This window comes from Rhyacophila brunnea, unplaced genomic scaffold (assembly GCF_057557595.1).
Source record: "Rhyacophila brunnea isolate RB1 unplaced genomic scaffold, BYU_Rbru_1.0 scaffold_4, whole genome shotgun sequence".
Taxonomy (NCBI): Eukaryota; Metazoa; Arthropoda; class Insecta; order Trichoptera; family Rhyacophilidae; genus Rhyacophila; species Rhyacophila brunnea.
The window spans coordinates 31,208,745-31,222,889 of NW_028233068.1; the positions used below are offsets into that span (position 1 = coordinate 31,208,745).

Genomic DNA, 14,145 nt, shown 5'->3' on the forward strand with positions numbered 1-14,145 from the left:
TTGTCATTTTAAAGTGGATAGCAGTGATTTCCAACTTTTTGCGTGACCTGCTTGCCAGTATCCATTATTTAATAAATGGTCCTATAACACATTTTTTCACCTGATACATAATCTTTATATTTATCTTTTTTCACAAGCTTGTGCAAATTCTTGCCGAGCTCCCAGCATAGCTTGCAGGAACCCGGTTGCAGAGGCACGATTTCATAAAAATATATTATATAATTTACAGTAAATGCATTTTTATTTCTTACATAAATCGATGTTGTTTTCAAATTCACATACATTGAAACTCTGAATTATTCATTAATCTTGACTTTGAGAGACCTTACAAACTACATGTCATTGTTGAAATTAAAAAAAAATACATGGAAACACTAATTTTTTACTGTTTTTTTTATTGTAAGTTCAACATAGATTTTTTTTCTTCTACACTTTTGCATAAATCTATTCTTTTAACTGTGATATCTCTAATGGAATTGTTAATGGTTTTGCAATTGAGTGTTTCAATATTGTTTCTTAATTCAAATCATACCAGTCATATCTAAGAATAATGTATGTATATACCTAACTGTTGATCGATTTGCCAATCAGGGAATATAATCGTTCCGCCAGAGTCTCAAGAGAGCGACTCAGAAAAAGCGACAGCTGACAGCGACGTCGACTCCACTTTGAGGGAGAGTCCGCAATGGCAGCTCTTGGAAACCGTCAAAAATTACCAAGGAGCCAATGGTCAGTATTGATGACATGCATATTTTACCTCGTCTGATTGAAGAAATGGATTTTCAAACTAGTCATTATATTTCCTTTTTAAACTGAGTTTTTTTGTAATAAATGTTATTTCTTATGTGTGACAGTCTACAGACATCCTCTTATCTGCGACGTAATTTATGGTTAGTAATTTTTTAACCCTTTTTAGATGTTATTGTAAAATCGTGAGACCAATATTTGTCTTGAAATGTCATATAGTGTCAGGTCAGGGTAGTTCGATTCGAATGCAACGAATTCTAACAAAAAATATAGGCAATATATACCTATGTTAAATATTGATCATTTAAAATAAGTGAAATGAATTTTCCTCTCATGTAAATCTTTCATTGTCAAGAGAATTTTTTTATCATTTCCTTAAAATTAATAGCTTTTATTTGTTCCTGTCCATTCGTGATTTTCTTCGAATTGTATGTTTCAAATGGTTAATTTACACTTTAATGGTCATCAAATATTTCTTCCACCACACTCGGAGGCCACAGACAATTTGTTTTTCTCAATCTTCTTAGTATGTTACGATGCTAGAGCTTATCCTTTAAAATGAAAATCAGAGAGAAATAGAATGTTTAAATATTCTTTTTCTTTTGACCATGTCCGATCCTAATAATAATTTCGAATCATATGGGCCCTTCAAAGGGTGGAGGTTTGTATTAACAGATAGTTTGTTTTTACGAGAAATGGATGTTAGCCACTTGCTGAACCTACAGGGTCCATACTCTGACTCCAAACACAAATTGAAATATAATGTTATTTGCTCTTCCCAGGATTCTAACTTGGGACCCACGACATTATAATTGTATTAAATATTGTATTGAAAATTGCATAGGGGTCCCGATGTCAGAGCCGTTCTGGAAGCTGCCGTCCCGACGCTACTACGCCGACTACTACAAGGAGATCAAGAACCCCATGTCGCTCACGCAGATAAAGATGAAGATCAAACGTGGGGACTATGGTACGCTGTCAGAGGTGGCCGGTGACATGAACATCATGCTAGAGAACGCCAAGCAGTACAACGCCAACACTTCCCGCCTCTACAAGGACGCTGTCAAGCTGCAGCGCCTAATGCAGCAACGTGTGCAGGATCTCCTCGACATCGTGCACGACTCCTCCAGCGACGACGGACAGAGCCTCTCCTCCATCAAGAGCTCCTCCACCACCACTACTGCCACCCCTGGTCGCGGGAGAGGTTAGTTGCTTTCAGTTTCGATCCTTGAGTTTGGACTAAGGAACCTATCGAAATATTTGCAAAGCTTCTGAAATATTTATAGTACAGTCGAATTGGTAACAGCACAAAGAAAAATTAATATTTCTTGTGTTGGCAACACCTTTAAAAATTTGTAAATAAATGCAACTAGTTATCCACTGTTGACACTCTTGCTTCAATTACTTATTTACGTACTGTTTTTCTAACTAATGATGGTTCATCGTATAAAACACTTCCATGCTTGTGCACTAGTGCAAGACAAGACATTTTTATCACCTTGTAGCCTTGGAAAATAAACCTCAAAACGCATGGGTTAACTTGCTACGGGTGAACATGCAACTTTTTGCTGATTTAATCATCAGGCTCATTTTTATGTAATACATAATATAATTGTTCCATCTCCGTAGAAGAAGATTTTTCTTCAACTTTTTTGATTCAACCATTCTACCTCGACCATATTATGTCGTCATGTGAGGCATGCAAATTAATTGAGTTGTATAAATTGCTTGACAGGTCGTCCTCGCTTGAACCCTCTCCCGGTGGGCAATCCGTCATCGGCATCGGGGCAGGCATCGAATCCAGCCACTCCGGCGCGGGCGGCGGCACCCGTTGTCATCCCCATTCGCAAGAAGCTGAACTATCTTCAGAAACACTTGCTGGAGTTCACCTGCTCTGATGGCCGTCAGCCCATGCTCCTCTTCATGGAGAAACCCTCCAAGAAACTCTATCCCGATTATTATAATGTCATAGAGAGGCCCATCGACATGCTCATGATTGAGTCCAACATCAAGGTAACTATTAGCACTGTTGGATTATAATGCATTAAATATTAGTCTTGATAATCCATATTCCAAAGAGTATTCCAATTCGGGGTGTAGAGTTTGGATAATCCAATTTTTTTGTATGTAGTTTGGTACCATTTGTCCTTAAGATCTTAACGCTGTCTGCTTCATTATGTGAAATGACTCATACCTTCAAAAACTGCGCTTACCTTTGTACATATTGTCTATATATATGACTAAGTTTTTTATTTTACACACAGTGGATGGATAAGATGGCCAAATAATGAAACTAATGAGAAATAGATTTTTTAGCGTAAGTTCGATTCCCAGTTGGACATCACTATTTTTTAAATAAAATATCTATTTTAGTGCATGTTGTCTTTTTTAGTGAAATATCTATTATAAAAAAAGTAAAATAGAATATTTTATCTTCAGTAAATTGTATCAGTAAAATACTAGGACTGTTCTAGGAAAAGTTCTAGGACTTTTTCAGTTAGGTACCTACTACAGCCTACTTTCTTTCAACAGGCACCTTTCTCCACTGCCACAATATTTTAAGTATTCAAGCATCACATTGACAGTTGTATTTTTCCCTCAGAATGAGCGCTACACTTCTCTGGATCAAATCGTCGCAGACTTCAAGGTGATGTTTTCCAATTGCCGGCAGTACAATGAGGAGGGCTCCATGATATATGAGGACGCCAATCTGCTGGAGAAGGCTCTCAATGACAAGCTTAAAGATCTGACCAACGCTACCGAGAGGAAGACTCCTCTTAAGATCGTCAAGTCCAAACCCAAACAGCTGTCTCCCATTGAGCAGAAGTTGAGGACTCTGTACGATGCCATACGAGATTACAGGGACCCTAAAAACAGACAGCTGGCTCTAATATTCATGAAGCTGCCCAACAAACTGGAGTACCCCGATTACTATGAGCTGATCAAAAGTCCCATCGACATGGAACGGATCGCTCAGAAGCTGAAGTCGGGGATTTATTCATCGGTGAAGGAGTTGGCCACCGATTTTGTTTTGATGTTCGACAACGCCTGCAAGTACAACGAGCCCGATTCACAAATATATAAAGACGCCCTCGTGCTGCAGAGAGTTTGCCTTCAGACTAAGCAGATGCTGAGAGAAGACGATGAATCCGTGCCAGATGTGGCTTCCGCTGTTCAGGAAATCTTCATGAATCTCTTTACCACCGTTTATAATCATCAAGATGAAGAGGGAAGGTGAGACTTATAGTTAAAAATAATCATCAACGTTTTACCCTTCCATTTCATATACTTGTATGTAATGACAATGACAAGGACAAGCTCAACAAATTTACCCCACCTATAACTAATCCAATTGAAATTATTGACATATTGAAATCGTATACACTTACATATGTAGATTCTCCAAAATTAAAATGAGCAAATCAATTTGACATTGAACACAAAGTTTATCATCGTCCTCCACCAAGGTTGATCCACTGTTAGATGAAGACATCCTGTATCTCTTTTTATTCTTGTCGGTCCCTAGTTCCACATTGCTATTCCGACACGAATTACATAACCGAGTCAATCCGTCAAACCAGCTATTTTTTAGGTGACTGGCGGTTTAATGCCTCATGGTTACCACTGTATGACTGCATTGATCCAGCTGTTATCCATTCGCCAAGTGACATATCCCGCCTATTACTATTTCATCAGCTTAACCATTGGTTTAGTTTGTGGTATTTCTACCTTTAGCCCAATATGCGCTTTCCAAGCCACATTTTTTAAACACGAGATTTAAGGTCCATTTTTGCATGCGTATATGAACACTTGTAGCACACATTGTATTGATATTTTTTGTTGGCTGATTTTGAAGCAACTGGTTCTAGGATATCACAAACTATTTTAATTTGGTAAGATAATTAAATAGGTAAAAAATAATGAAAACAATTAAGCAAAATAAATAGATCCTCTCTCTATCAGCATTGTCTGAGAATGGGCCTTAGTTTCTGTAGACCGGTCCGAGGATGGATTTGTAACCCAAAACAGCCGTCAACATAAATAACACAAATATCATAGAATTAACAAAAACCACTTTGTTTCAAAACGATTATAAGGTTGTTCTACCAAGTAAATGACAGTTCAGTTATTAATTTAAGCAGAGCTGTTGTTCAGTACAGTTTTCCCACGAGTAAGTATATAAAATAAAAGAAACGTGATATTATTTAATCATCGTTTTATTTTCAGGTGCTTTTCTGACAGTATGGCAGAACTTCCAGAGCACGATGACATGAATGGAACTCGCACCAGAGCCATTTCTTTGGATTTGGTCAAGCGGAGACTGGACAAAGGTTTATACAAGAGATTAGATCACTTCCAAGAAGATATGTTCGGTGTTTTTGAAAGGTAAATTTCCACTGAGTTTAGTAGTTATTCATTACACACTATGCGTATGATAGCTGCTGTAATCGTAAAAAGTTAATAAATAACCATTTCCTTGAATATGGGCCTCCACAGAATTGTCTATTAACTTTTTGCTCAACTTCATGGGTACTTGCATCGGATGCAAATTTTAGGTACTTCATCCCGTAATCCACAGCTTAGAAGCCAAATATGTTGACTCCACGGTGGCCATTCACCATTCACCACAAAAAAATTTACTGATTTGCTATAATACAGTACAACCTCGTTAATACGAATTCCACGGGACCGAAAATCGAAAAAAAAAAAACGAATTACGTAATATGAAATGTATGGGAGAAAAATATTAAAATCTTGAATTTTTTTTTTTGATTTTCATTAATTTTGTTTATGATCGTAGATGTACCTACCAAATTTTCGATACAACTCCTTCCTTCCTCCTTATTACCTTCATAAAATAAGTAATTTATGATGTTTTAAGAAGACTCATAAAATAGTGTACTTTATTATGATTTATTGAATATTTTTATATGCCATATCGCACCGTGAGTGTAAAACCAACGTATGTGCAAATTACATAGTTTGGAGATATAAGGGTTTGAAGTTTTCATTTGGTCAGGATAAATAGAGTTTCTAAAATAAAACAATAATATTTGGTGTATGTATACATTATGACATGTTCTTTTATTAATTTTATTTTTTTTCATATAAATCCATCAAGATTACAAGTTTTAGCAGTTGCTATGGTTTTACACTTTCATGATGCATAGAAAATGTTGATATTTCGCAGTTACCTGAATTGCAGTAAGATTTTTATTGGGAACTTTGGTAATACCATTATAATATAATATATTATATTATTATTAAATAAATCAAGAATGATATTTACCTATAATATTTTGATATTTTAAGCTTACTAACTATAATTTATTAAAATAGATGCATACAATTTTAAACCAAAATAAAAATAGCAAATTACAATAATTGTAATGTTTTTATAATTAATTTTATCGACGTCAATTATTATCTGAATCTGTATTTAAATGTGTAGATGAAAGTTTTTTTTATAAAAATTATGGTGTATTTCTGGTATCACTTTTGATGAACATAGGGAAATCAAGTCATTTAATTTTGCTTCGGAGATCCGAGGTGGTTTTATAAATGCTTTGTGTAGTTGAGGTTGTACTGATTGACGTCCGCCCTGACGTTTTCTAATATTTATTACATCAAACACTTCTGTTTCATGCTTATTTTTATAGAACAGGCAATAAGGATTGTTTTTCCTCACTTCAATAACGCAAATGTCTACCCAACTAACCTTTTTACTATTTTCGTTGAGTTGAAAATTATTGCCCATTTCATTTGCTAACTTGTGAAAATCAAAAATCTCGTCAGTCAGTGGTGACCGGTGAGTTATTTTACTGGGAGTTCACTTTTTTCACCTTTTGACTGCCGTAAAAAGGCCTTTGCCTTCATCAAAACTTCACCAAAAAATCAAAAAAAAACTATTGAGAATATTATCATCAACAATGCCATTTATCAATCAATTCCAATAAAAAAAATAGGACTTCTGCTAATGAGAAGCAACATATTAAGGATTGGCTTACTTCAAAAACAAATTAAGAAAATAGGTGACCTGATTTAATGTGGCTCTTGAAAGCAGTAACTCATCAAAATTGACATTATTTAAGCATGTAGCCGTGATATTTTACGATTTCCACCCTACCACGCATATTAAACCCCCCACAGAGCTAGTTTGGAGAGATATCATACTTGATAAACATTGTGAATTTAGTTATCAAACTGAAAGTTTATTTTTAAATTGTACTTCGCCTAAATTTGAGAAATGTTGTCAACATGTGCGGAAATTTAATATACGTACTGTGAAAAGAATTAATTTGTATAATAATATTGAATAAAAATTGTCAAACAATAATTGTACGTGTGATACAAACTGTATTGTTTTAAAACCGGTGAAGCCGCATTCGGGCCGGGAGCGACTGAAACTGTCGCTCCGGAGCACGCAGAAAAAATATTTACATATTGCTAGTCCACGAGGCAGACGACGCTCTTTCTCATTGCAAAGAAATCGAACTGGGCGCTTAGTTCGAGTGATGTCGGGTATCGCTCCCATCAACATATAATATTTAAAATAGCCGGTTAAAAACACATATTAGAATTAGTTTTTGTATATGAATTAATGACTACGGTAATAGATCAGGGGCTCTATGTTAGAACTTGCGAGTGCAAGCTTCCCGGTCGAGATGACGTCATATGACATCATTTTGACGTACTACCGGAGTGATAATAGCATTCGAGAAAATAGCGAGTGGTCAGACAGCGGCGCTATTCATTGTCACCATACACATATAGGTGTATCATAATAAAATTTTCTATGGTTATTCTGTGCGCGGTCGGCATGCCTCGAGCGTGACGTCACAATTACGTCATCTCGTCTGGTGCCACACGAGACGAGAGTTAGGAAATCGCGGTGCAGAACACTTTCAATTAATCAAATATAAATGAAATACTTATTTAAAAAAATAAGTCTTTTCGCATTTATTGAGTGGGTGGGTGTTCACCGCTCCAGCGCTCTCAAGGGAGCATCGCCACTGTCGTCAGTGCCAATTTCCAGTGAATCACTGGAATCCACTGTATTGGTATATAAATTGGACCTGACTTCAAGACTATTTTTTTGTTTCTCTATGCAAGAGTGTTATAGAGTCACCCTCGTTCTAGGTGTGTCCTACGACCAAAAAGTTGTGTGTGATTTTTGGGATATTAACCCGGCACCTGCCTCAAAAATCGTATGACGCACCATAACTACGCATGAATTTCATTATCGTCTTTGTTCTATACTAAAAAAAGCAATAAAAAATATGTCACAGCTCCAGTCGAGAACCCAAAGCCATTAAGATAATTTCGACACACTAAAAAACCGTAATAAATCAGTTATAATATCAGAAACACTCGAACAAACGAATGCTATCCAAATTTGAAAGAACTTACCGAAGTCGCCATTTTGTAGCAAATAGTTAGAGCTCTGCGCGGTGTGTAATATTTTGACACTTGTGCATACGTTCCCACGAATCGAGCGTTACTAATTTTCAAGTGCATATCGATAAATCACATATTAATGTCTTCGGGTTGAGTCGTAAACAAATATAAAGGGGACCCTTTTAATATATTTAAACTACACAAACACTTCACTTATTGAATATTATTGATAAATTAACACGAACTCACATATTAAAAAAAAAAACAAATACAATAATAAACCTATTTTAAAATTCTTTAGATGTGTGATATATTTTAAAGCAAGGTGACAGACATAACGCAACATCACACGTTGGGCACATATAGCGAGAGAGTTTTGTTTTTTTCGGATTTTTTTTAGAATTCCCGCATACGAAACATCTTCTTCTAGGCTTATCGGTATTTTGTGTCGGTAAAATGTATTCTGGCAAATGTCCCGTTGCACTTTTGGGCAATAATCGTACGGGATTATCGCTAGTTGACGCTGTCGGCTTAGGCAGGGGTGCATTTGAAATTCTCACACAATATTTGTCCACTAGTTGTTTTATTACACAGAGTTGAAAATCGCCCAATGTTTTTTTGTCAGATTTAATAAATTTATATAAATAAAAAGCATTTAATAAATATAAGTCGATCATGTGGAATGCGACCTTTTTATACCACTTGATCGATTTTCTCATACACGACAAGTTGCTAAGCATCATGTCGGACTTATCTACCGTACCCATATTTTTGTTATAATCTATAACACATTTTGGTTTTTCAATGTTTTCGCCAGTTCTATAGTTCACTTTTCCCGTTGGTCCAAATGATGCATCGTGGAGGGTGGATAGCATGTGAACATCCCTCCTATCGTGCCATTTCAGAGCCAAAAGTGGACTATTGTACTTAGCCTCGGTATCTCCCTTTTTCAGTTTGCTGAACTCTGGCATATCTTTACGATTTTTTCTCACTGTACCGCAAGCATTCGTTTTGTGAGAGTGAAGGTATTTAAAGAGCGCCGGACTCGAATACCAGTTATCACACCATAAGGTGTGACCTTTCCCGATATAGTCTTTCATTAGCGTTGTCACTACCGCACCGGAAATACCGAGATTTTCATTGTCTTGTATGTCAGTCCCTTCCCCACAATAAATTATAAAGTCAATAATATATCCTGTCATTACGTCACACATCACAAACATTTTTATTCCAAATCGATGTCTTTTGGAAGGAATGAATTGTTTAAAAATTAATCTACCCTTAAACACGATTATGCTCTCATCTATGCAAAGATTCTGATACGGTATCATCGTTTCCCTAAAAATTGTTCTTGTGTGTTCTAACAGTAATCTAATTTTAGCTAGTCTATCATTTGAGGCGGTCACACTAGGATCAGAAAAATGAAGCATTTGTAAAATAAGTTGGTATCGATTTCTAGCCATTATTTTCCCAAAAATGTCTGCATGCAGGTAAGGATCGGTACTCCAATGTTCCTCTATCGACGTGTGCTTATTTCGAGTCATCAGCATTGATACGGCAAAAAATGTATACAACTCCGGCACTGACGTGTCTGTCCAATTGTGTGACCGCGATTTCGGTCTGAGGTCTCCCGCACTGTACGAATGGTTAAAAAATGTATTCGTTTGGTTCACTATTTCCGACATTATATTTTTATTCAAAAAATGTTCAAAGAAAAGACATTCGGGAGAGGATTCGTCCAAGTCGTTCGATGTCACGCCAGATCGACAATCATTGAATTCGTGAACTATTGGAATATACGGACCAGTTCTCCATGACCGCAAAAATTCAATTGGTTCGTCAGAGTCCGTATCGTCAACATCATGATCAGTCTCATGTTGTTCCAATTCCTCTTCCGACATGTCATAATCCGAGTCCAATTCCTCATTAGTACGCACATTTTCTTCCTCCATATTTACGCACTATAAAACTATGAAATGTTTTTAAAATGTTTAACTACAGTATTAAGAAACGCCAAATCACAGAAACCATTAAACTCACACACCATAGTTATTGATATCAGTATTAATTTTCACATTCACTAAAATGGGACACGGTAGACAGTACAAAAAGTATTTTAAAAATCGCGATAAAATAAAATCATATGTTCAATAGTTAATCATGCCAGTTTTAATGTGATAAGTACACCAGACAGCAAAAAAAGTATTTATCAACGATTGCGGTAAATATTCAACTTGTATGCGATAAATACAATCCCGCGCAATGGCCCGCTCGGTTGAAAGTCTGTCGTATACTGCGCAGACGCGGCGCGCAGTTCAAACTGATTTCTGTCGACCGGCAAAACTTGGCCATACGAATTGGTTCGAAACTTTGGTGATTATTTTATATTTAGAACCAATGCTTTTAAAATATGTCATAGGTGGCAGGAGAAGGACAAATCAGGCCAAATTTACGTGAAAAAATCAGTCCCGTATGATAAATACGGACGCGGTGGCATCGATTTATACACATGCGCATTGCGAATTTGGCCGATTTGTACAAGGTGTGTGACATCGGCGCCGGCCGGGTTAAAATCCTGGAGGGCGTATAAATACATTGCTGTAATAAATTTATTTTTATTCTGTCCGGCACAATTATCCGAATAAAAAATGACTTCCTTCCCAATTGATTTATCTTCCAAAAATTTTACAACACAATAACCAATTGCATTGGCCCCTTTGTTTGTAGTCCCTTCATGCTAAACAAAACAGTAACCATTTTTATTATTAATGTGTGTAAGATGGTAAAATTATAGGTTGAAAGCTTTCTTTTATAATATAGCACTGATATCTGGGCATTTGGTGTTGATAATACGGCCTGCAGATTACAGCAACATACTATTTTATTCGTCTTTCGCCTTCTGTGTTCTCGATAATTGTTTATTTTTTTTGATGAATGTCATATATTATTTAACTTGAATTATATTTTTCTCTTCGCTACTGCAATTTTTATATTTTTCACAAAAGTCACATAGGTCCTTGTTTGGTTGAAAAAAGCCTATATTATAATGGGTATTGTTCCTCTTGCAAACCAGCAGCATCCTTATCTATATCCAACATGGGTTCTTCAGCATCAGGAAATGTACTTGTCACATTTTTGAAAATCTGTAACATTGCAAAAACAAAAATATCATAGATCTGATTGATATACTGTTGTGTTAATTGAAAGAGTTTATTATTGTAGGTGCATAAAATAAATACATAGGTACATAAGATAAGTCGATAATAATAAGTTTCATAACAATAATAATATTAAGGTTAGTTTTGTATATCATTTTAGTATAATATTTATCACAAAGTCTTACCTTTTTAGAAGTTTTTCAGCTTTTAAAGCTAACTCCACCATCATTCGAATCCTTAAACTTATATTTGATAAAAACAAAATACACTGCACTACATTACTTGAATTAAAGGAAACAATAATGTGTTGTAGAATACGTCTGGATGCGTTATCAAAGTCTTAACACTGAATCATTTCAATAATTGCCTGCTATCACAATAATAAAAACAATGCCACATTGCATTCACCAAAAGAATGCGTCTGATGGTCGGGTTTCACAATTAGTCATAGATAATCATTTGCAGATACTATGGTTTTACATTAACAATGGAAGAAAATCTTTTTATTGTAAAACCCAAATATCTGTCTTTTTTAATGAACATTTTTAAGTTTGCAGTAACTTCAATTTTACATTATCAAGTTTATGACTTTTGCAGTTGTTTTGCATTTAAATCTCGAAATTGAAAAATTTGCACTTGCTATGGTTTTACACTCACGGTGCGATATATTTATAGGACTCTTAAATCATTTCGAATTACGAAATTCGAATTAAATGCATGGTTTTATATGAAAATAATTTTTAAGGGACTTTTTTTTTGCAAAAATTTCGAATTATCAGTGTACTTATTAACGAGGTTTTACTGTATTTATGTAATTTTACTTTCAGTTGTGCAAATGTGTCGATATATAATTTCAGTCATAATCATGTCGCACCGTGAGTGTAAAACCAAGGTATCTGCAAATTTTTCAATTTCGAGATTAAATGCAAAACAACTGCAAAAGTAGTGAACTTGATAATGTAAAAGTGAATGATTCCATAATCTAATTGATTTTATAAATCGAGTAGCATGAGTCAGTACATAGTAAAGTTCAGCACATTTGATAAAAATTAGCATCAACCTGGCCATTTTAAATATATAGACTTGACAAAGTTATGTTGTTACTTTGTAAGAAAGTATTCTCAGTGTAGATATATCTTTGTATCAGGGCAAGAAACTTGTCACGGACCGACAGCCAAGTGTTTGAGGATTCCGTGGAGATGCAGCTGTTCTACATAGCGTCCCGAGATGACATTTGCAAGTCGGGAGCAGTGCTGGCCTCGCCCGCTCTAAGACTCAAGAAGGAGGACGTGCTGGCCGCTGTGGAACTCGTCAAACAGTGCAAGATGCTTGAGGAGCACACCGAAGAAGACAATGAAACTCGGTTTGTTATTGTCTCCTGCTAATCTGAAATAGCACATTAGCATTTTTAATAGGGTGTCCATGACAATAGAACGTAGTGTGGAGTGGACGATTTTTAATGATGTGCGCAAATTTATATTGCCTTCATAAATTCCTGAACCGATGAATATTTTCAGTTGAAATTTTCAAGAGAATCGTCACTGACATATTTTAATTCTTATAATATCTAAATAGAAATACCGCGTAATATACATCAGTTATCAATTTAGTAAATGAACTGCTAGCATGTTCTCAACCTGAATTTATGCAAATATTTAATGCATTATGTATAAAAAAATAACATTAATAACTATATCATAATATAATTCGGTACTGTTCGGTTATGAGGAATACAGCGGAAAACACATTTTGAAAATACCCGATATACTGGATTATTTGTTAGTTTGGGTTAGGTTAGGTTAAGTTAGGTTTGGTTAGGTTAACCTAATAAATAATCCAGTATATCGGCTATTTTAAAAATGTGTTTTCCGCTGTATTCCTCATAACCGAACAGTACCTATAATTCTATAATAAAAAATGATATATACATGCTTTTATATATACTTTTACAATCACTAGAAGTGTGAACTCTGCGATGCGGTAATCTTGCAAAAGCTGCATCATGTGCCGCATTTTTTATATGAGAATAAATACACAAAGATTGACAGTATAATAAACTTATACGGCTTATACCCCACTACTTTAACTACTAATATGTATTTTAAATAACATATATCCAATTAGCACTGCAGGAGCATTGTTCATTCCAATGCCATTTATGATTTACATATTGCAGATCCAGCTCGGATGAGAGTCTCATTCCTGCAGGTGGTCAGCCTCTCGCCCAAACCCAATACTGTAAGGGAGATTTTGTTCACGTGCAGGCTAAGAAAGGTCAGCCGGAGCATTCTATTCTCCAAGTGGAGAGGGTCTGGACTAATGCTGAGGATGTGCCCATGGTTTACGGAAACAGCTATTTCAGGTTTGTTCAGGCTGTTTGAAAACAGACTTTTTCATTAATTTTATACATTCGAATCCTTGCTGTAACTAATGCTGTAACTAAACGAGCTGACTAGACAACTGACGCCAATCGTTGCAAACAATTGTCAACTTAACCCTATCCCTGCGTATGGCATGTAAACATGCCATAGACTTTATCTCGTATTTTTGACCAAACTAGAAGAGACACTTGTGGATAATATGCTTTAAAAATTAGTTCAAACCTTTAGGTAGACATATCAGGCAACAGATCATAAAAATGTCAAGTAAAACACAAGGAAATATATTTTTGAAAAGAACACTCGTTATTCAGTCGTTTGAATCGCGCGCCATTGCGAAGACGGGTGTACTAGATGCGTCACCAGGGTTATCAAAACAAAACATTGGTCATGCATCGAAAAGTGTGCATCGATAATATTTTTATTTACCTTTTAATTAATTATTATGATTACGTTAGTGTTAT

The 14,145-nt window shown here is 35.6% G+C and overlaps 1 protein-coding gene across 8 annotated transcripts in view; it reads left to right on the forward strand.

Moving 5' to 3' along the window:
- The window catches only part of polybromo (protein), a 53,421-nt gene that overhangs the window by 9,132 nt on the left and 30,144 nt on the right, over positions 1-14,145 (forward strand). For all 8 annotated transcript variants that reach the window (XM_085953797.1, XM_085953798.1, XM_085953801.1 and 5 more), the window contains exons 8-14: positions 592-729; positions 1,592-1,951; positions 2,483-2,760; positions 3,350-3,981; positions 4,975-5,133; positions 12,451-12,666; positions 13,480-13,665. In XM_085953797.1, coding sequence (XP_085809923.1) covers positions 592-729; positions 1,592-1,951; positions 2,483-2,760; positions 3,350-3,981; positions 4,975-5,133; positions 12,451-12,666; positions 13,480-13,665 — 1,969 coding nt within the window. The remainder of the gene's footprint in view (positions 1-591; positions 730-1,591; positions 1,952-2,482; positions 2,761-3,349; positions 3,982-4,974; positions 5,134-12,450; positions 12,667-13,479; positions 13,666-14,145) is intronic.